Source organism: Notolepis coatsorum, assembly GCF_963971535.1.
Source record: "Notolepis coatsorum genome assembly, chromosome: 13".
Taxonomy (NCBI): domain Eukaryota; kingdom Metazoa; phylum Chordata; class Actinopteri; order Aulopiformes; family Paralepididae; genus Notolepis; species Notolepis coatsorum.
Window position 1 is genome coordinate 4,762,810 of NC_140177.1, and position 22,761 is coordinate 4,785,570.

General features: G+C 44.8%; 1 protein-coding gene across 1 annotated transcript in view; it reads right to left on the reverse strand.

Annotated features, from left to right (window-relative positions):
* Positions 1-5,247: 5,247 nt before the first annotated feature.
* The window catches only part of sp4 (sp4 transcription factor), a 73,803-nt gene continuing 56,289 nt past the window's right edge, over positions 5,248-22,761 (reverse strand). Inside the window, 2 exon segments of the mRNA XM_084327062.1 lie at positions 5,248-7,043; positions 21,317-21,516. Of these exon segments, the coding sequence (XP_084183188.1) occupies positions 6,727-7,043; positions 21,317-21,516 (517 nt within the window). The 3' untranslated portion in view covers positions 5,248-6,726.

The following is a 22,761-nucleotide window of genomic DNA, read 5'->3' on the forward strand; positions in this document are numbered from 1 at the left end:
TACTCTCCCTCTCACCCCCATCCCCACAGGCTGAGGCCCACAGTTGAAGAGGGGCATGATGGGTATAATGACAGAGTGAGCGTGTCTATGGGTGTGTGGGTGTGTGTGTGTGTAATGGCGCTCAGCTGGCCTATGTGCACGGACACGTGTTTATGTGCGCGTGTGTAACTGTCGATGGCGCTCAGCTGGGGGCTGTGTGTGTGCGTGCGCTTGCACGTGTGCGTCACGCCCTCTTGGGGCTTCGGTGGAGGAAGGCGGCCTTCTTATTTCCATATTCAAGAGTGTCACAACACAGATGATTACACCACCTCGCCTCCGTCAGCACAGACACACCACCCACCCACACTCCTCCTCCTCTCTTACCCCATCGACCTCATGCACACCGTCCTGCTGTACAACAGCTTGTGTTAAGGCAGTGTAGTACAGTGGACACACACACACACACACACGCACACACACACACACGCACACACACACGCACGCACCAGAGTGAGAGGTGAGGTCGAGGTGCAGAGCCCCGAATAAAGAAGAAAACAGTGCGAACGATGAACGAAAACCCTCGTTTTTAAAAAATCTTCAGGAAAAAAAAACCACGCGATTGTAATCGTGATTTCGTCTGAAAAAAGACGCCACACCTCGAAGGGAGAGTTCTGGATTTTTTTTGGAACCATAGCGAACCGCTTGCCACGTGACCAACGACGTCGCTGATCGGGGGGTTGTCCTTTCTCTCGGCACAAACCCACGGCGTCCGCGCTATAGGTCCGGCTCGTTAGCCACAAACCAACCCGTTGACGTCGCATCGCTTTGCGATTTTTGAACGGGACGCTACAGATCGGCAACATCGTTGATTAAAGTAACAAACGGGGGGGGGGGTTGATGGTTCCAAAAAAAACATGCTAGGCTATAAAAGGCTCAACTGGGGGTGCGTTCAGACGATAGCACTGCCTCTCAATACGGCCTCTCTTCACGGCTTCAACCTCCACCGTCAAGAGAGCTAACTGGCTTCAACCTCCACCGTCAAGAGAGCTAACTGGCTTCAACCTCCACCGTCAAGAGAGCTAACTGGCTTCAACCTCCACCACCAAGAGAGCTAACTGGCTTCAACCTCCACCGTCAAGAGAGCTAACTGGCGACAACCTCCACCGTCAAGAGAGCTAACTGGCTTCAACCTCCACCGTCAAGAGAGCTAACTGGCTTCAACCTCCACCGTCAAGAGAGCTAACTGGCTTCAACCTCCACCGTCAAGAGAGCTAACTGGCTTCAACCTCCACCGCCAAGAGAGCTAACTGGCTTCAACCTCCACCGTCAAGAGAGCTAACTGGCTTCAACCTCCACCGTCAGAGAGAGCTAACTGGCTTCAACCTCCACCGTCAAGAGAGCTAACTGGCTTCAACCTCCACCGTCAAGAGAGCTAACTGGCTTCAACCTCCACCGTCAAGAGAGCTAACTGGCTTCAACCTCCACCGCCAAGAGAGCTAACTGGCTTCAACCTCCACCGTCAAGAGAGCTAACTGGCTTCAACCTCCACCGTCAAGAGAGCTAACTGGCTTCAACCTCCACCGTCAAGAGAGCTAACTGGCGACAACCTCCACCGTCAAGAAAGCTAACTGGCTTCAACCTCCACCGTCAAGAGAGCTAACTGGCTTCAACCTCCACCGTCAAGAGAGCTAACTGGCGACAACCTCCACCGTCAAGAGAGCTAACTGGCTTCAACCTCCACCGTCAAGAGAGCTAACTGGCTTCAACCTCCACCGTCAAGAGAGCTAACTGGCTTCAACCTCCACCGTCAAGAGAGCTAAGTGGCTTCAACCTCCACCGTCAAGAGAGCTAACTGGCTTCAACCTCCACCGTCAAGAGAGCTAACTGGCTTCAACCTCCACCGTCAAGAGAGCTAACTGGCTTCAACCTCCACCGTCAAGAGAGCTAACTGGCTTCAACCTCCACCGTCAAGAGAGCTAACTGCCTTCAACCTCCACCGTCAAGAAAGCTAACTGGCTTCAACCTCCACCGTCAAGAGAGCTAACTGGCTTCAACCTCCACCGTCAAGAGAGCTAACTGGCTTCAACCTCCACCGTCAAGAGAGCTAACTGGCTTCAACCTCCACCGTCAAGAGAGCTAACTGGCTTCAACCTCCACCGTCAAGAGAGCTAACTGGCGACAACCTCCACCGTCAAGAAAGCTAACTGGCTTCCTTCAACCTCCACCATGAGAGAGCTAACTGGCTTCAACCTCCACCGTCAGAGAGAGCTAACTGGCTTCAACCTCCACCGTCAAGAGAGCTAACTGGCGACAACCTCCACCGTCAAGAAAGCTAACTGGCTTCCTTCAACCTCCACCATGAGAGAGCTAACTGGCTTCAACCTCCACCGTCAGAGAGAGCTAACTGGCTTCAACCTCCACCGTCAAGAGAGCTAACTGCCTTCGACCTCCATTATCAGAGAGAGCTAACTGGCTTTAACCTCAACCTCCACCGTCCAGAGAGAGCTAACTGCCTTCGACCTCCATTATCAGAGAGAGCTAACTGGCTTTAACCTCCACCCTCAGAGAGCTAACTGGCTTGTTGTTTTAGCATCAGAGAAACATTTTCCTCCCAGCAATGTAAACATGGTTTCAACTAGGATTGTCGTTAATAGTATTGCTTTCACTACACATACCAAGTTGTAGAAAGCTAGATTGTTTTTTTTGTTTGTTTTTAGAAACCTTTTTATTTTATTTTCATTAGTCTTCTTCTTCCTCTTTGAATGGCCACCGTGACTCAACCAGGAATGCATTATAAATCTTTTCATTTCACATGTGCTTTTTTCTACACTTTTTTTTTTATTTACTTAAATTATTTTTTATTATTTTTTTTACATTTTCTTTTTTTCTATTTTCATTTTTCTTTGTAGAATTACCCCCTCGTCTTTCTTCGAACAGTTTATCCACCGACTGGTATTAAGAACATGCCTACTCTTCATCATCTTCATCATCACCTTCAACAACCTGATCTGAGAAACTGCACCTGAACTGTGAACTCAAATGAAAGTGTGATCCTGAAGCAAGGGCCGACAGCAGGGGATGCACATGCACGCACACACACACACGCGCGCACGCACACACACTCGCTCCACAGGGCCGCAACCTCTTCAGTCACCCGGCCACAATGGCCGTAGATTCGGAATTCCACCATGTACATCGCTCAGCTGCTCTCAGGGATAGTAGTTAGGATTATTTTTTGGGGGGGCATCAAGGGGTATGAATTACTTGAAATGCCAGTAGTGTAGTTGATGCATTAGCTTAACTCACAGAGTACCGTGGTCAGGGTTTTTGGCTGAGTTCCGAGCGAAACAGGTAGCTTCAGACAGGCGGCAGACGGGATCGCGGGACAATAAAAAGTGTTCATCCACAAACGCTGTAAACATCCACACCATGATCATCATGACTTTTAAGTGTTTTTGTGATTGTTGATTACCTGACTGTTGATATATCCTCAAATTGACCATCATAACGTTATCCTGGAAAATATGTACAATTACATAGTGCTAAAATATATTGACATTTAACGTTGGATGGACTAAATTATGTCCAACAAATCTACTCAGAAGGGGGGGGGGGGTCTGTATTCTGATATCAATGTAGTATCTTCTTGTTACTACAAGGCAGACTATCAATTTCCATGTACAGGTGTGAGACCCAAATATACAAATGTTAGGATCGGTATATTCTGTACGTCTTCATACTTGACATGCGTCAAATAAACTGATCTCATATTGTATGCGTGTATTATTCCAGTGTAGGTTGGTTTTTGGACTAGTAAATAAAACGAGTCCAATTTAAAATGTTCATCAAACCAAAATAATTCAGGACTTTTGTCCTGCGTTCTTACAAAAGGTGCACATGGGTCAAAGGTGCACACACATCATAAAGTAGCCTACAATACAACTACGTTTAATTTATATTAATTATCTCCCAGGTCACAGACCAGATACCTTCCTCACTTACCTACTTCTATTGCCAGGGGTAGGTATATAGCTAGTGACTATAGGTATATAGCTAGTGGCTATACGTAGATAGCTAGTGGCTATAGGTATATAGCTAGTGGCTATACGTAGATAGCTAGTGGCTATAGGTATATAGCTAGTGGCTATACATAGATAGCTAGTGGCTATAGGTATATAGCTAGTGGCTATACATAGATAGCTAGTGGCTATACGTAGATAGCTAGTGGCTATAGGTATATAGCTAGTGGCTATACATAGATAGCTAGTGGCTATAGGTATATAGCTAGTGGCTATACATAGATAGCTAGTGGCTATACATAGATCAGGGTTTCCGTTAGAATTTTTTTTTGCAGGTCTGAGTGTCCGGTAGATTTCAATCTACCGGACAAATGGGATAAATTCCGGTCAGAGTTTATTGAGCTTAAAAACAATTGATATGCCTATATAAAGAATGACATCATCAAGGCATTTATAATATTTTAACTTAAAACTAGGCTACTTTTGCGTATATACAGTCATTAATATATTCCAAATAAAATAAGTCCCTCGAGACTTCGTGCTGCTGCCGACTTGAGGTGTCGGTGGGCAGTCTGCCCGACCTTAATAAACAGCAGTCTGTTATAATCACATTTTTATGAGCTAACGAATTCCGTTATATTGGACATTTATATTAATTATATCAAGCGAAGAACTGAACATTATCGTGGGTTTGCGTGATTTATATCTCCACCTCCCAACGACTTGGTGCTGGTCATAATGTCCGGTGAAAATAATTCCCTCTAAACACAATTTGATTATTTGAATTGTATTAAAATAGGCTAAAATTAAATAGCCTATGCGATGAACGAAACAATCATTTGTTTCATCGTTGCTTCACCAAGCAGCCGGTCTAATAATGACATTCTGTTGTCAGCGCGAGCTGGCTGCTGATATATTTACGTGAAGCATGGAGCAGCAGTGTTTTTAGGTCCGGTCTGGAAACCGCTCAGCAGCGCCCCCACCCAACAGCTGAATTGCCAATGGCTGAATTGGAGTACTGCACCCTGCCGGCCGGCAGATGGATGCTTCTCGCAAATATATCAGCAGCCAGCTCGCGCTGACAAGACAATGTCATTATTAGACCGGCTGCTTAATGATTGTTTGTTTCGTTCATCGCATAGGCTATTTAATTTTAGCCTATTTTAATACAATTCAAATAATCTAATTGTGTTTAGAGGGAATTATTTTCACCGGACATTATGACCGGAGAGATTAAATATGTCGGACTTCAACAGATTTTGCCGGTCAAAAACCGGTAATTACCGGCTAACGGAAACGCTGACATAGATAGCTAGTGGCTATAGGTATATAGCTAGTGGCTATAGGTATATAGCTAGTGGCTATACGTAGATAGCTAGTGGCTATAGGTATATAGCTAGTGGCTATACGTAGATAGCTAGTGGCTATAGGTATATAGCTAGTGGCTATACGTAGATAGCTAGTGGCTATACATAGATAGCTAGTGGCTATACATAGATAGCTAGTGGCTATACGTAGATAGCTAGTGGCTATACGTAGATAGCTAGTGGCTATAGGTATATAGCTAGTGGCTATATAGGTATATAGCTAATGGCTATACGTAGATAGCTAAGTGCTACGTCCTGCTAAACCACGCCCACCCGGGCCAAACACCAGGCTCCAATACGTCGCTCTGAAGCACAGGACGCTCGAGGTCTTCTGCTATGGATGATTGAAGCGTCTGCCTGCAGGTTATGGTCTGGTGGTTTAACACTTTTTTTTGTTTTTGATTCGTGACCTGCCCGCTTTCTGCCCATCTAGAGGTGCCCGGTTCGCTCTGAATCGATAGAATAGGATAGAAGTACTTCATTGATCCCAAGGGAAATCCAGCACCACAGGTCGCTCACAATAAACATTTAGGTAGACAAAAAATGCTAACGCTAAAGAACGCTAATGTTGGCATTGCATCAGCTATACTACACAAGCAAGTATTCCGTACCACTTAATGTCCAGAAATCCAAACGTATCACTTTTAAGTCGTATTTAGAATAGGCCGAATTTACTCAAGCCCCTATCTCTTTTCTTGCACCAGCATTTGGCTGGTGTGACGGGGGGGGTATTTCAAACCCTGACTCAACCTCACACACACACACACACACACACACACACACACACACACACACACACACACCATCCCAGGACTGCCCCTGTTGGATCGCCCGCCTGATTGACCGTTACCGCCGTCCCGAGGCGTCTGAAGCAGGAACGCAACCTTGTGCATAGAGAGAGATAGACTCTAGTCGAGAAGAACGTCTCTTCGTGTGGCTTTGTATCTTAGAACCAGCAGGTCTCTTGTGCTAAATCTACATCCACTACACTCCGCTTAGCCCCGCTTGGAATCATTATAGCTCTTGTATTTCATATTTCATAAAGGCCAAACTAATATTTCAGGCTAGATTTTTGTCGTCGTTACTATTATTATTGTTGTCGTTATTATTATTATTATTATTATTATTATTATTATTATTATTATAATATGTGTTAGTTTTAAATTCTGACATTTATATTTCTTTAGTTGACCTTTGACCTCTTCCTCTCTTTTTTAGAGTCCATTTCCACGAAAGAGAAACAAAAAATGTAAATAAAGGACGAAGAGCAACGACCAAGCCGTGTCCAGGGAGCGCCCGCAGTGACCTCACAAAGGTCAGAGGTCAGCCTCCCCGGCCAGAACGCGGGGAGCGGTCGTTGTCTATTCAAACCCCTCCACTTCTCCCTCCTCCTCCTCCTCCCCCCCCTCCACCTCCTCCCCATCCCCATCCTCCAGGTGATTGGAGGTCGCGGGCGTGGCCGGGTCGATGGTCGCCACGGTGATGATGCGCGGGGAGCCGTCGTCCAGGTCCTCGGGGACGTCGTCGCCGCCGTCCTCCATCTCCTCCATGTCGTCGGTGGTGATGATGGCCACCGAGGCCCCCACCTTCTTGTTCTGGTGGGTCTTGATGTGTTTGGAGAGGTGGTCGCTGCGCATGAAGCGCTTGGAGCACTCTGGACACTCGAAACGCTTCTCTCCTGGAGGGGGGGGGGGGAGGGAGGGGGAGAGGGGGGGGGGAGAGAGGGGGGGGGAGAGAGGAAAGAAGAGAGCGAGAGGGAGAGGGGGGAGAGAGAGAGGAAGAGAGAGAGAGGGAGAGAGAGAGAGGGAGAGGGGGGAGAGAGAGAGGAAGAGAGAGAGAGGGGGGGGGGGGGGGAGAGAGGGGGGGAGAGAGCGAGAGGGAGAGGGGGGAGAGAGAGAGGAAGAGAGAGAGAGGGAGAGGGGGGAGAGAGAGAGGAAGAGAGAGAGAGGGAGAGAGAGAGAGGGGGGGGGGGGAGAGAGAGGGGAGAGAGAGAGGAGAGGAGAGAAGAGAGGGAGAGGGGGGAGAGAGAGAGGAAGAGAGAGAGAGGGGGGGGAGAGAGAGAGGGGGGGGGAGAGAGAGGAAGAGAGAGAGAGGGGGGGGGAGAGAGAGAGGGGGGGGGAGAGAGAGAAAGAGAGGGGAGAGAGAGGGGGGAGAGAAAGAGAGAGGGGGAGAGAGAGAGGGGGGAGAGAGAGCGAGAGAGGAGAGAGAGAGAGAGGGGGGGAGAGAGAGAGACAGACAGACAGAGAGAGAGAGGGGGGGGAGAGAGAGAGCGAGAGGGGGGGGGAGAGAGAGGAAGAGAGAGGAGAGAGGGAGAGGGGGGAGAGAGAGAGTGGGGGGGAGAGAGAGAAGAAGAGAGGGGGGGAGAGGGGGGTGGAGGAGAGAGAGAGGGGGGGGAGAGAGCGAGAGGGGGGGGAGAGAGAGAGGAAGAGAGAGAGAGAGAGGGAGAGGGGGGAGAGAGAGAGAGAGAAGGGGGGGAGAGAGAGAGAGAGAGAGAGAGAGAGAGAGAGAGAGAGAGAGAGAGAGGATATCGTGAGGGTTGAGTCTATAGGATTGGCCATGTTCACACTGCAAGCCTTAGTGCACAATTCAGATTTTTTTTTTACCAATATCAGTTTCCAGTGTGAACTGGTCACGCTCCTGAACTGACCCGCATGCGCAAGTGAACGATAAAGAAGATGGACGTAGACAATTGTGACAAATGTCAATAGAGTGATGTAAAAGTTGTATAAAAGTTGCATGACGGCGCGGCTGGGTGGGTGGCGCAGCGGACATAGCGCTCGTCACCAACGCAAGAGACACCGGGTTCAAATCCGGCTGTCGCCGTTGCCTCCGGCTTGGGCCGGCCGTCATACTGACTCAATTGGCAGAGCCAGCGGGTGGGGAGTCGATGGGTGGTAATCTGGACGTTGTGGACACAGCGACTCCTACAGGTCGGTCAGCGAAATTGGGATGGGAGGAAAAATAGAAAAATAAGGAGAAAAAGTGGATAAAAAAAAAGAAAAGTTGCATATGACAAGACTGAGGTAGGGATGGGTACCAAATCCGGTACTTTTAACTCATTGACCGCCGGGGAATTAGCCGCGGCCCCGCTGTAGCACTGCCACGCTTTAAAAGATAGGAGTGGATCACCTTGTTCGTAGAGCTATAACTAGGGGTGCACGATATTGATTTTTTTACCCCGATATCGATAACTTTCTGCTCCTCAAGGTCGATACCGATAATATATATATATTTATTGTATTTTTATGTATATTCCTGTAGTTTTGACCTAACCAGATTTATCATGACATGAGCGTTACTACTATGAACAAAACAAAGCCAAGAGAACAGTTTTGACTCTTCAAATAAAGTGACTACCGTATATTTATTTTTCCAAATAAATATATATATTTTTTTATCTACGTTTTCTCCCATCCCAATTTCGTATCGTCCAATTCTACCCTCCCCTGTCTCGAACGTTGTTAGGCCACGCCTCCCACAAGCCGGCTGCAATGTGGACGAAGCCTTACATCACGTGTCCCCTCCGGTACTCGAGGAAGCAGCCGTCGCATCTTTTCACCTGCACAGCGCGATCTCTCAGCGTCGGGGGTCTGTGTGGGAGGGACACGCCGCCCCCGTCACTTCCTGATTCCGCTGCGCAGGCGCACCAACCGACCTGTAGGAGTCGCTGTCCACAACGTCCGATCCCCACCCATCAGCTTCCCACCCCCTAATACTGCCAATTGTGTTAGTATGAACGACCAGCCAAGCTGATAGCAATGCGGAGAGCTGGGCTCAAACCCAGCGTCTCCTGCATTGGTGGTTAGCGCCTTGCCCTCTGCACCACCTAGCCGCCCCCCAAATAAATATAATTTGAGTCAATCACAAAATTCACAATCCGTCAATGTCATTAACAATGTGTTTCCCTGAACAATGAGTGAACTAAAAACCAATAGGTATTGTGCTTTGTAAACATTTGACACTATAGGAGAGGAGACTGTTGTGGTCTTGGTCCATGAAACAACTATTACTTGGCATTTATAGGACAGCACGCCTCAAAAAGAATTAAATAAACCAAACAAATCATCTCTGTCAAACGTCAATAGGTACAAGCCGCGCCGGTTCCTTTGCAGCTGGCTTTGGATTAGCTTAGCCTTTAGCTGCTCGGCGTCGTCGTCTGATTTTAATACACCATCGTAGCGGTGGTGATGTTTCAGGTGACTTATTAGGTTGGATGCGTTATAGCTTGTTGCCCCTTTCCCTCCTCGTGGAACTTCTGCATTTGTTACAAATAGCAAACGAACTGTTTTCCTCTGAAACTTTGAAAAGGTCAGACGACGCCATCTTTGTTTACTATCCGCGCTGCTTCTGAATGTCACGTGACTACGTCACAGCCAGGCATGAGAAAGGGAGCGCTGGATTTGTGAAAAACTCCCTCTTCCTAAACCACACGCTATCAGTCGTACCACAGTACTGGCAAAACGGGAGGAGCCTACAGTAAAAACAAACGCCCTTCATCCCAATCCACCCACACCGGATTTCTTTTAACCAAAAAATGTATAATATATTATCGGAGCTATCAATAATGTTATCGGGTTTATCGGGATGACGTCATAATTGCTGATATCGGCCCGATAATTATCGTGCATCCCTAGCTATAACTATATTCTATATTATAGCTATGGATACAATACTATGGCCCATTTGACATCACCTATCTATCGTTCAATATGTGAAAAAGAATAAATTTTTCCATCCATACGTTCCCGTGTTATACCGTGGTGAATATAAGTATGGTTTTAGAGCGGTCTAGGGTAATTCCCAAAATGCTGAGTTATAGCCGTATACGTCAATTCCACTATAGACGTTGCCATTTCTTGCCTATACCCGCTATTATTCCGAAATCAGATCTATATCATAGGTATTATGTCCCATTATGAATGCATGAAAGGGGGGGGGGGGGGGGGGGGGGGGGGGGGGGTCGTTTCTGATTATTTGATTGTCAGTAACGGCATTCGTATTGAACACTAAAAACGCTTATCAGCCCGATCGGTATAAAAGCATTGCAGGATCAAGCTCAAATTCACGTCAAATCGTCCTTACCTGTGATCGGGAGTATTCCAAAAATAATATTCCAATTGTTTGATCGCCATCTGGTACATCCAATGTCCATTTGGTCCATGGCATAATCCACCACAACATATGGATCGGGGATATTTGACAGGTAGAACCGTTCGCCTCGGCCGACAAGGAAAAATGAAACCTGAGACATTTGGCCGTCCCACAGGCCAAGATACAAGGTTACAAAGGGTGCTCGATACCGCCGTCTAGCGTGATGCGGCCGGTATTGCACTTTGGAATTCTCAGGATGATTCCCCATGTTAACCCAGAGTCTGTGTGCCTGTAATGAATAGAAATATCGAATAAAAGAAATAACGATCAAATAACGTATATATATACGTGGTTGGCATTCAACGGCCGTCGGCCAAACACGTATATAATCATTGTTGGCGTCCATTGAGTTAAGGTAGAGCCATATGGAATCCGTGATCACGGAATCGCGGACGGAATCGCGGAATTGAGCAATAAAAATGGAATCCACTATAATTTTTTTTTTTTTTTTTACTTTTTTTTTTATGTTGTGGGACTTGTACAGCACTTTGTTCAACTTTGTCAGTGCTGTAAAGTTTAAACCTTTTACAATCTTAGACAAACAAAACACTTTGCTTTCATGAAATATTGTAAGCCGTCATTTGAGGCTTTATAAAAGCAGCACAATGAACACAAATCTGTCAGTGCCGAGTCCGACCTCATCTTAAATAACAAACAGCATTGCTTGTTGTAGTTAACAAAGAGAGGCAGAGTTGATTTTGCAAAAATATATATAATTTTTATTTATTTTTTTAATAATCAAATTTTATTTTCATATTCGAATCCCATGCCCATCGAACGAAGCTTCGAAGCTTCAAAGTATTTAAGACAGCCCTATTAAATGGACTGTTATATCTTATTAAATTGTGGACATTTATTCATTCCCACTTATTAGACACTATTTCTGATGGTAAAATGAGCGTACAAAGCAAAATACAGAATTCTGAAATATTAAAACGAAAAAAACGGAATTTGGAAAAAAATTTAATGGAATTTGGAAAAAATAAAACGGATTTCATATGGCTCTAGTTAAGGGTACCGAGTACCGATTCACGTGAGAGCCACCGGTGCCACATTTTGGTACTGTAAAAAAAAGGAAAAAAAGAACGCACGACGAAACCTATGAAGTGTGCCGCACGTTCACTCGCACAATACACGCTTACCTAGGATTTGACTTGATTCAACAACAAATCAGTCAGGGCAATGGCAAGCCGAAAACTAAATAAATAATAATGATAATAAATAATTAGAAGTTTGGAAAAAAATTTTTACAACTGAGGTTAGGTAGATTACATTTTTAGAAACTAAAGTACCGGAAAAAAGGTACCGTTGGGTACCGGTATAGATTCACTGGTACCGGTACCGTGTGAACGGTACCCAACCCTAGACTGAGGTCGCTTTGCAAAAGATCAGACAAAAAAAAGTTATGAAAAAAACCCAGATCTGAGTCACATGAGCAAAGAAAATCAGATTTGAGACACTTTTGCCTGCAGTGCGAACGTAGCCGTTGAAGCCCAGTGCCCTTTTCCCCGTCTATGAACTAAATGTGTTTTCCTTTCCTGTTTACCAGTAAATCTCTACTGCATTTGGGCCAAGAGGTAAAGTGGGGTTTTTACAGGAGGATTATATACTTTGCTAATTAGCCTATTTAAGAGTCATGTCGCCAACACTAAAAGGAGCGGATGTTGTAATTCTGCCCCCGGTAGGAGAAATGCACTGAAGCGGGGGGACCTGTGCTAAGCTAGGTTTGACTATTTCTCCTTTTAACACTTTCAGTGCCCAGCAGGGGGCGCACATTTAGTGCTTGAATGCCCACCATCCACTTCAATGTTAGCGGTAATATCGCCTAATCTATGTTTTAAATTATGGCTATGTGTCTAATCTAAAACACCACACAGCTAGCCGTCTGGTTATTAAGCCACTAAAACACCACACAGCTAGCCGTCTGGTTATTAAGCCACTAAAACACCACACAGCTAGCCGTCTGGTTATTAAGCCACTAAAACACCACACAGCTAGCCGTCTGGTTATTAAGCCACTAAAACACCACACAGCTAGCCGTCTGGTTATTAAGCCACTAAAACACCACACAGCTAGCCGTCTGGTTATTAAGCCACTAAAACACCACACAGCTAGCCGTCTGGTTATTAAGCCACTAAAACACCACACAGCTAGCCGTCTGGTTAAGCCACTAAAACACTACACAGCCACCAAAGCAACTGTGTGCTTTGCTGTTACACTAAGTAAAGATTTCAAAAGAAAGCCAAGCTATGAAATCGATGATGAATTGACACACGTTTGTGAATGGTGGTCATGCTTGTGTTACAGAATCTTGTGGCCTGCTGGTGCCAACGTTAGCAGCTAGCATCCACCATGTGAGAGGATATAAGCCCTGGTGTGGAGCAGACCCCCAGAATGCCTTGTGGCCCAAGACTAAGACAGAGCACCCGTCGGGATGCTTTTAAAGCGTGCATGGTAGGGCTGGGCGATAAAACGATAACGATAATTATCGCGATAAATTATTTCCTCTAAATAAACATGAAACGTGGTCGCAAAGTTTCGATATATCGATTTTCCAAGCTTGGATATGAGCACGCACTAACAACCAATCGGTGAAGGAGATGGCCGAGAGCGAAGGAGACCCGGAAGGAGACCCAGAGGTAGGACTCACTCAACAACAAGGCTTGCTAGGCTAATTAGCTTGCACGGCGATGTTTTATATATTTACGTGCCGAGTATGTGTGTGGCGTGAATTCTGAGGCCACGTTTATAGTAGTGTGGGTATACAGTGGACGTTGTTTCAATATATTGCGGCGGAAGAGAGTATTTTAGTGTCATATTTAGCACATTGTCATGGAATACACCGCTTAGAAGCAACAGGCTGGCTAGGATAACTAGCTTGCACGGCGATGTTTTATATATTTACGTGCCGAGTATGTGTGTGGCGTGAATTCTGAGGCCACGTTTATAGTAGTGTGGGTATACAGTGGACGTCGTTTCAATATATTGTGGCGGAAGAGAGTATTTTAGTGTCATATTTAGCACATTGTCATGGAATACACCGCTTAGAAGCAACAGGCTGGCTAGGATAACTAGCTTGCACGGCGATGTTTTATATATTTACGTGCCGAGTATGTGTGTGGCGTGAATTCTGAGGCCACGTTTATAGTAGTGTGGGTATACAGTGGACGTCGTTGCAATGTATTGTGGCGGAAGAGAGTATTTTAGTGTCATATTTAGCACATTGTCATGGAATACACCGCTTAGAATCAACAGGCTGGCTAGGATAACTAGCTTGCACGGCGATGTTTTTTTTTTTTTTTATCCACTTTTTCTCCCATTTTCTATATTTTCTCCCATCCCAATTTCGTATCATCCAATTCAACCCTCCCCTGTCACGAACGCTGTTTCTTGCCTCCCACAAGCCGGCTGCAATGTGGACTAAGTCATACATAGCACAAGTCCCCTCCGGTACTTGAGGTAACAGCAGTCGCATCTTTTCACCTGCGCAGCTCGATCTCTCAGTGGCGAGGAGTAACGCGTGGGAGGCTCACGCTGCCCCCGACACTTCCTGATTCTACTGCGCAGGCGCACCAACCGACCTGTAGGAGTCGCTGTCCACAACGCCCGATCCCCACCCATCAGTTTCCCACCCCCTAATACGGCCAATGTGTATTAGTACGGACGACCAGCTAAACTGAAAGCAAATGTGGAGCGCTGGGCTCGAACAGGCAAGCTCAGCGTCTCCAGATTTCGTGGCGAGCGCCTTGCCCACTACGCCACGTAGCCGCCCCCGCACGGCGATGTTTTATATATTTACGTGGCGAGTATGTGTGTGGCGTGAATTCTGAGGCCACGTTTATAGTAGTGTGGGTATACAGTGGACGTCGTTTCAATATATTGTGGCGGAAGAGAGTATTTTAGTGTCATATTTATTACATTGTCATGAGATATTCCGCTTGTCGGCTAACTGCTAACGTGCGCGGACTGATGACGACATCAACTCGACTCGAGACATTCGCAGCAGCATAAGAAGTTAATTAAACTTGACAGACATTATATCGACGATAATTATCGATATCGAATTATATGAAAATAATTTTATAATTTTATCGCGATAACGTTTTTGGTCATATCGCCCAGCCCTAGTGCATGGTACTTTCATTGACTGTAACGTTACTAGAGCTAGCCACTATCTAGACCCGTTTGACTATAGTTAGCAGAGCCAAGATACATGACATGCTAGTCGCTAACGTTGCCACTTGGTTCCGATGCTGTGTTGTATCAAATGGAACATAAAATAATATAAAATCACTGTAGCATTGTCCAGCTAACACAGTTAATGTTAGATTGCTAACTGCAGTCAAATGAGTCTATTTCACTAGCATGCTAGTGGCTATAGGTAGTTAGCTAGTAGCTATAGGTAGATAGCTAGTAGCTATAGGTATATAGCTAGTGGCTTTACGTAGATAGCTAGAGGCTATACATAGATAGCTTTTGGCTATAGATAGATAGCTGGTGGCTATAGGTATATAGCTAGTGACTATAGGTAGTTAGCTAGTGGCTATAGGTAGATAGCTAGAGGCTATACATAGATAGCTTTTGGCTATATATAGATAGCTGGTGGCTATATATAGATAGCTGGTGGCTATAGGTATATAGCTAGTGGCTATAGGTAGTTAGCTAGTGACTATAGGTAGATAGCTAGTGGCTATAGGAAGATAGCTAGTGACTATAGGTAGTTAGCTAGTGGCTATAAGTAGATAGCTAGTGGCTATAGGTAGATAGCTAGTGACTATAGGTAGTTAGCTAGTGGCTATAAGTAGATAGCTAGTGGCTATAGGTAGATAGCTGGTGGCTATAGGTAGTTAGCTAGTGGCTATAGGTAGTTAGCTAGTGGCTATAGGTAGTTAGCTAGTGGCTATAGGTAGATAGCTTGGTTTCAGTCATATGCTTCTTGTTCTGACCTGCTGATGCTACAGTAATTTTATTTTATTTTCCATTTGATACAACGTTACCGAGTGGTAACATTAGTGACTAGCATGCTACGTATCTTGGCTTTAACGTCTTGGCTTAAAAGCCACGTTGTGTTTGTCATTTTGATCACAGCCTGAATCAAGCCGCAATACATTATCTTTAAAACATTTCAGGGTAAATTAATCATATAAAGATCAGTTATGACTTGGGTGAGTTATTTTCATGGGTAAAATGTAATCACAGGCTGAATCAAGCAACAATCCATTATCTTTTTAATACAGTTTAAACTGGGGACAACACTGGTCCCCTAGCAAACAGAATACTGAAATAACTATGATCAAAAACAGCTGTCTGTCTGTCGAACCACGTTTGTGCTGTTGTGGTATTTTAAAATGGCGGTTGTCTTTCTCGGACCGCAAGGCATTCTGGGTGTGTGCTCCACACACCAGGGCTTCTGTCCTCTCCCCATCCACCATCAAGCTAAGCTAAAGCTATTATTATGGTAAGCTAAAGCTAATGGTGCCCCCCCCCCCCCCCAGTTCATATCTTGGTTCTGAAACAACAGTGTCATCAACGTTAGCACTGTTAGTAACAGGCTGCAGTTCATTTTATGTGAGAATGCTTTGCACCTGTGACACTGAGCTAACGGCTGCACAGGGAAGCCACCATTAGACTCTGTGTCTCTGTGACACTGTGTGTACTGTCTGAGCTAACGGCTGCACAGGGAAGCCACCATTAGACTCTGTGTCTCTGTGACACTGTGTGTACTGTCTGAGCTAACGGCTGCACAGGGAAGCCACCATTAGACTCTGTGTCTCTGTGACACTGTGTGTCCGAGCTAACGGCTGCACAGGGAAGCCACCATTAGACTCAGTGTCTCTGCGTCAGGGTCTTTAAATTGCCACTTTGAAATTTGAAATCCCCTGCCGCATCAGAGGGAGAAATCGATATTGGAAGACCTTAATCAAGGTAAAGGGCCCGTGTGAACCACAGACGAAGCCAGTTTAATAACCCATCCTTTCAACACGTGCCGTGGTAGTGGTTCTCTTGGGCAGAAGAATTATGACATGCGTGAGAGAGGTAATTGGTAAGAAGGAAATAAGTTACAAAACCACAACTATCCCTTTAAAAAGGAACACACCAACATTATGGGCAATGTGCCCGTAGATACCAATTTCCTCTCTGTGCGTTCAGTAGAAAGCTATCCGGAGGGGTGCTCCAGTAGCACACCATGTTACTGCGCTGCGTCGCGGGACTCCGTGCTGCGTCACGGATCTGGTTGACTCCGAGTTCGATTCCCGGACTCGCCGTCATTTGCCGAATGTCTCCCCCTGCTCTCTCTCCCGTTTCACCCTACAACTGTCGGTCATGCTTGACCAGAAAAGCGATAAACGCTAAAAAAAATTAAGTTTAAAGGATAACTCCACTATTTTGGGAAATTAGCTTATTTAACATCTTCCCTGGAGTTAGACAAGAAGATGCATACCTTTTTTGTCTCTGTGCGTGCATTTTAGCTTTGGGAATAGATGCTCCGTTAGCATAGCTTAGCTTCATCACTGGAAGTGAGGCAGGACAGTAGCCTTACAGTGCCTTACAGTGTATTGCAAGGTCTGACATTGACCAAACTTGATATGCATGACCTTGGTGGGCTCTAGGTCAACTCCTGAAAAGGGGGTCAATGTCAGACCTTGCAATCAAAAGTTAGGGGGCACACTGAAATTATGGCAAGGGTTATTAGCCCCCTAACTTTTGATTGCAAAGTCTGACATTGACCCCCTTTTCAGGAGTTGACCTAGAGCCCACCAAGGTCATGCATATCAAGTTTGGTCAATGTCAGACCTTGCAATACACTGTAAGGCACTGTAAGGCTACTGTCCTGCCTCACTTCCAGTGATGAAGCTAAGCTATGCTAACGGAGCATCTATTCCCAAAGCTAAAATGCACGCACAGAGACAAAAAAGGTATGCATCTTCTTGTCTAACTCCAGGGAAGATGTTAAATAAGCTAATTTCCCAAAATAGTGGAGTTATCCTTTAAAAAAAAAAAAAAAGCTATCCGGCTGCAAGCTAGCCTAGCTTAGCAAAAAATGTATGGACCAGCTAGCCTAGCTTACAACCCCGGGAGAGGAGTTGTTGGCCAACAGCTAGGCTAGCTGGTCCGTATCCACTTCCTTTTTTTTCCTCCTTTTTCCTCCGATTTTCTCCCATCCCAATGTTAGTCGTTATGCCAATTCCCAATCCCCTTCCTGGTCGCTGCGCACTTACCCCCCACAGTCGGTCTGGGAGAGTGGAGGCTATCACGTGCTTCCTCCGACACGTCTAGCCAATCAACCGCTTCTTTTCACCTGGCAGCGCGGACTCTCACTGAGAGGGCGTAGCGTGTGGAAGGATCACACTACCCCCCTTAGATCCTATCCGCGCTTAGCAGGCGCCCCGACCGAACTGTAGGAGTCGCTGTTTACAACGACCCGGACCCACCCCGCCAGCTTCTCCCACCCTCTAATACAGCCAATTGTATTAGTGCGAACGGCCAGCCAAGCTGGTGACAACGCCGGAGCTGTGAGCTGGATTCGAACATGCGAATCCAGCGTCTCCGGGGTTGGTGACGAACGCAATCTCCGCTACGCCACCTGACCGCCGGTCCGTATCCACTTCCATTCATTTGTGCTAAGCTAGGCTAGCTTGCAGCCTGATAGCTTTCTACTAAATGTACAGAGAGGAAATTGGTATCTATCTTTTTATCTAGCTATGAGATTCATGCAGACAGTGCTGCTGACAGTATTATGACTGAGTTACATGTAAACAGTGACTGAGTATTATGACTGAGTTACATGTAAACAGTGACTGAGTTACATGTAAACAGTGACTGAGTATTATGACTGAGTTACATGTAAACAGTGACTGACTATTATGACTGAGTTTCATGTAAACAATGACTGACTATTATGACTGAGTTACATGTAAACAGTGACTGAGTATTATGACTGAGTTACATGTAAACAGTGACTGAGTATTATGACTGAGTTACATGTAAACAGTGACTGAGTATTATGACTGAGTTACATGTAAACAGTGACTGAGTATTAGGGCTGAATTACATGATGACTGAGTTATATGTAAACAGTGACTGAGTATTATGACTGAGTTTCATGTAAACAATGACTGAGTATTATGACTGAGTTATATGTAAACAGTGACTGAGTTATATGACTGAGTTACATGTAAACAGTATTATGACTGAGTTACATGTAAACAATGACTGAGTTACATGTAAACAGTGACTGAGTATTACGACTGAGTTATATGTAAACAATGACTGAGTTATATGTAAACAGTGACTGAGTATTATGACTGAGTTACATGTGAACAGTGACTGAGTATTATGACTGAGTTACATGTAAACAGTGACTGAGTATTATGACTGAGTTACATGTGAACAGTGACTGAGTATTATGACTGAGTTACATGTAAACAATGACTGAGTATTATGACTGAGTTACATGTAAACAGTGACTGAGTATTACGACTGAGTTTCATGTAAACAGTGACTGAGTATTATGACTGAGTTACATGTAAACAGTGACTGAGTATTATGACTGAGTTACATGTAAACAGTGACTGAGTATTATGACTGAGTTACATGTCAACAGTGACTGAGTATTATGACTGAGTTACATGTAAACAGTGACTGAGTATTATGACTGAGTTACATGTAAACAGTGACTGAGTATTATGACTGAGTTACATGTAAACAGTGACTGAGTATTATGACTGAGTTACATGTAAACAGTGACTGAGTATTATGACTGAGTTACATGTAAACAGTGACTGAGTATTATGACTGAGTTACATGTAAACAGTGACTGAGTATTATGACTGAGTTACATGTAAACAGTGACTGAGTATTATGACTGAGTTACATGTAAACAGTGACTGAGTATTATGACTGAGTTACATGTAAACAGTGACTGAGTATTATGACTGAGTTACATGTAAACAGTGACTGAGTATTATGACTGAGTTACATGTAAACAGTGACTGAGTATTATGACTGAGTTACATGTAAACAGTGACTGAGTATTATGACTGAGTTACATGTAAACAGTGACTGAGTATTATGACTGAGTTACATGTAAACAGTGACTGAGTATTATGACTGAGTTTCATGTAAACAATGACTGAGTATTTTATGACTGAGTTACATGTAAACAGTGACTGAGTATTATGACTGAGTTTCATGTAAACAATGACTGAGTATTTTATGACTGAGTTATATGTAAACAATGACTGAGTATTATGACTGAGTTACATGTAAACAGTGACTGAGTATTATGACGAAGTTACATGTAAACAGTGACTGAGTATTATGACTGAGTTACATGTAAACAGTGACTGAGTATTATGACTGAGTTACATGTAAACAATGACTGAGTATTATGACTGAGTTTCATGTAAACAATGACTGAGTATTTTATGACTGAGTTATATGTAAACAATGACTGAGTATTATGACTGAGTTACATGTAAACAGTGACTGAGTATTATGACGAAGTTACATGTAAACAATGACTGAGTATTATGACTGAGTTACATGTAAACAGTGACTGAGTATTATGACTGAGTTACATGTAAACAGTGACTGAGTATTATGACTGAGTTATATGTAAACAGTGACTGAGTATTATGACTGAGTTACATGTAAACAATGACTGAGTATTATGACTGAGTTACATGTAAACAATGACTGAGTATTATGACTGAGTTTCATGTAAACAATGACTGTGTATTATGACTAAGTTACATGTAAACAGTGACTGAGTGTTATGACTGAGTTATATGTAAACAGTGACTGAGTATTATGACTGAGTTACATGTAAACAGTGACTGAGTATTATGACTGAGTTACATGTAAACAGTGACTGAGTATTATGACTGAGTTACATGTAAACAGTGACTGAGTATTATGACTGAGTTACATGTAAACAGTGACTGAGTATTATGACTGAGTTACATGTGAACAGTGACTGAGTATTATGACTGAGTTTCATGTAAACAGTGACTGAGTATTATGACTGAGTTACATGTGAACAGTGACTGAGTATTATGACTGAGTTTCATGTAAACAGTGACTGAGTATTATGACTGAGTTACATGTAAACACTGACTGAGTATTATGACTGAGTTTCATGTAAACAGTGACTGAGTATTATGACTGAGTTACATGTAAACAGTGACTGAGTATTATGACTGAGTTACATGTAAACAGTGACTGAGTATTATGACTGAGTTATATGTAAACAGTGACTGAGTATTATGACTGAGTTATATGTAAACAGTGACTGAGTATTATGACTGAGTTACATGTGAACAGTGACTGAGTATTATGACTGAGTTTCATGTAAACAGTGACTGAGTATTATGACTGAGTTACATGTAAACAGTGACTGAGTATTATGACTGAGTTACATGTAAACAATGACTGAGTTACATGTAAACAGTGACTGAGTATTATGACTGAGTTACATGTAAACAGTGACTGAGTATTATGACTGAGTTACATGTAAACAGTGACTGAGTATTATGACTGAGTTACATGTAAACAGTGACTGAGTATTATGACTGAGTTTCATGTAAACAGTGACTGAGTATTATGACTGAGTTACATGTAAACAGTGACTGTGTATTATGACTGAGTTACATGTAAACAGTGACTGAGTGTTATGACTGAGTTACATGTAAACAGTGACTGAGTTACATGTAAACAGTGACTGAGTATTATGACTGAGTTACATGTAAACAGTGACTGAGTATTATGACTGAGTTACGTGTAAACAGCGCCCCCTACCCGTGTGCGTCCTCCGGTGCCGCTGCAGCTCGTCGCTCCTGGTGAACCTCTTGCCGCAGAAGATCCAGTTGCAGACGAAGGGGCGCTCCCCGGTGTGCCAGCGCAGGTGCGCCCGCAGGTGGGACGTCTTGCCGTACACCTTCCCACAGCCCTCCATGTGGCAGATGTGCTGCTTCTTCTTCGTGGGGTCTGCACTGTTCCTGTGGAACACAGCAAGCAGTCACCCTGGGTTAGTGTGTGTGTGTGTGTGTGTGTGTGTGTGTGTGTGTTGCCAAATTGCCAAATATTGCTCTGGCTCAGCTATTATTGGCAGCTTAGCCACGTGGAGAAGGAGGTGCTATGTGTACCCTTAAGTGTTCAGTGCTGCTTGGCCCCGATACATTTGATTCCCTGTTTATGTAATATAATTTGTGGAACCAAATAAAGTATTAAAATGTGTGTGTGTGTGTGTGTGTGTGTGTGTGTGCGCCTGAATACATACATCAGTGTGTTTGAGTGTGCACGCAGGGAGAGAGAGAGAGAGAGAGAGAGAGAGAGAGAGGAGAGAGAGGATAGAGAGAGAGAAAAAGGGAGGGGTAGAAAGAGAGATACAAAGAGAGAGAGAGAAATACAGAGAGGACGAAAGGAGAGAGGGGATAGAGAGAAAGAGGGAAGGGTAGAAAGAGATACAGAGAGCGAAAGAGAGGGGGATAGGGAGAAAGAAAGAGAGGGAGAGTGTCATGGTTGGGGCTCGGGCCTTCCTCTGTCCCCATCCTGCCGCGCCCATATATGGGCAGCTTCCTGCTGCAGCGTTCCCACGCTGCCAGACGAGCATCAATCAGCGCGGCTGTGAGGGATTCCCTCATCAGCAGCCGCTATATCACCTGACGGATCCTGTCGTCCCTCGTCGCAGCGTTAAATTGCCTACCTAGGTACGACGCCTCAGTCCGAAGACCTGCTAGACACTCTTGTATTATTATTCCCTGTTCTAACCTTCCTTCTCTTGTGCCCAAGGACCTCCGTTCCAGCGAGCCCGTCTGGACCCCTGGAGCTTGACTACGGAGTTCCTGCTCTCACCCCCGACACAGCCGGTGTCTACCTTCTCCCGTACTGCACAAGGAGTGCACCTGTCCTAAAAGAACATTCTCCCGTACTGCACAATGAGTGCACCTGTCCTAAAAGAACATTCTCCCGTACTGCACAAGGAATGCACCTGTCCTAAAGAACATTCTCCCGTACTGCACAAGGAGTGCACCTGTCCTAAAGAACATTCTCCCGTACTGCACAAGGAGTGCACCTGTCCTAAAGAACATTCTCCCGTACTGCACAAGGAGTGCACCTGTCCTAAAGAACATTCTCCCGTACTGCACAAGGAATGCACCTGTCCTAAAGAACATTCTCCCGTACTGCACAAGGAGTGCACCTGTCCTAAAGAACATTCTCCCGTACTGCACAAGGAGTGCACC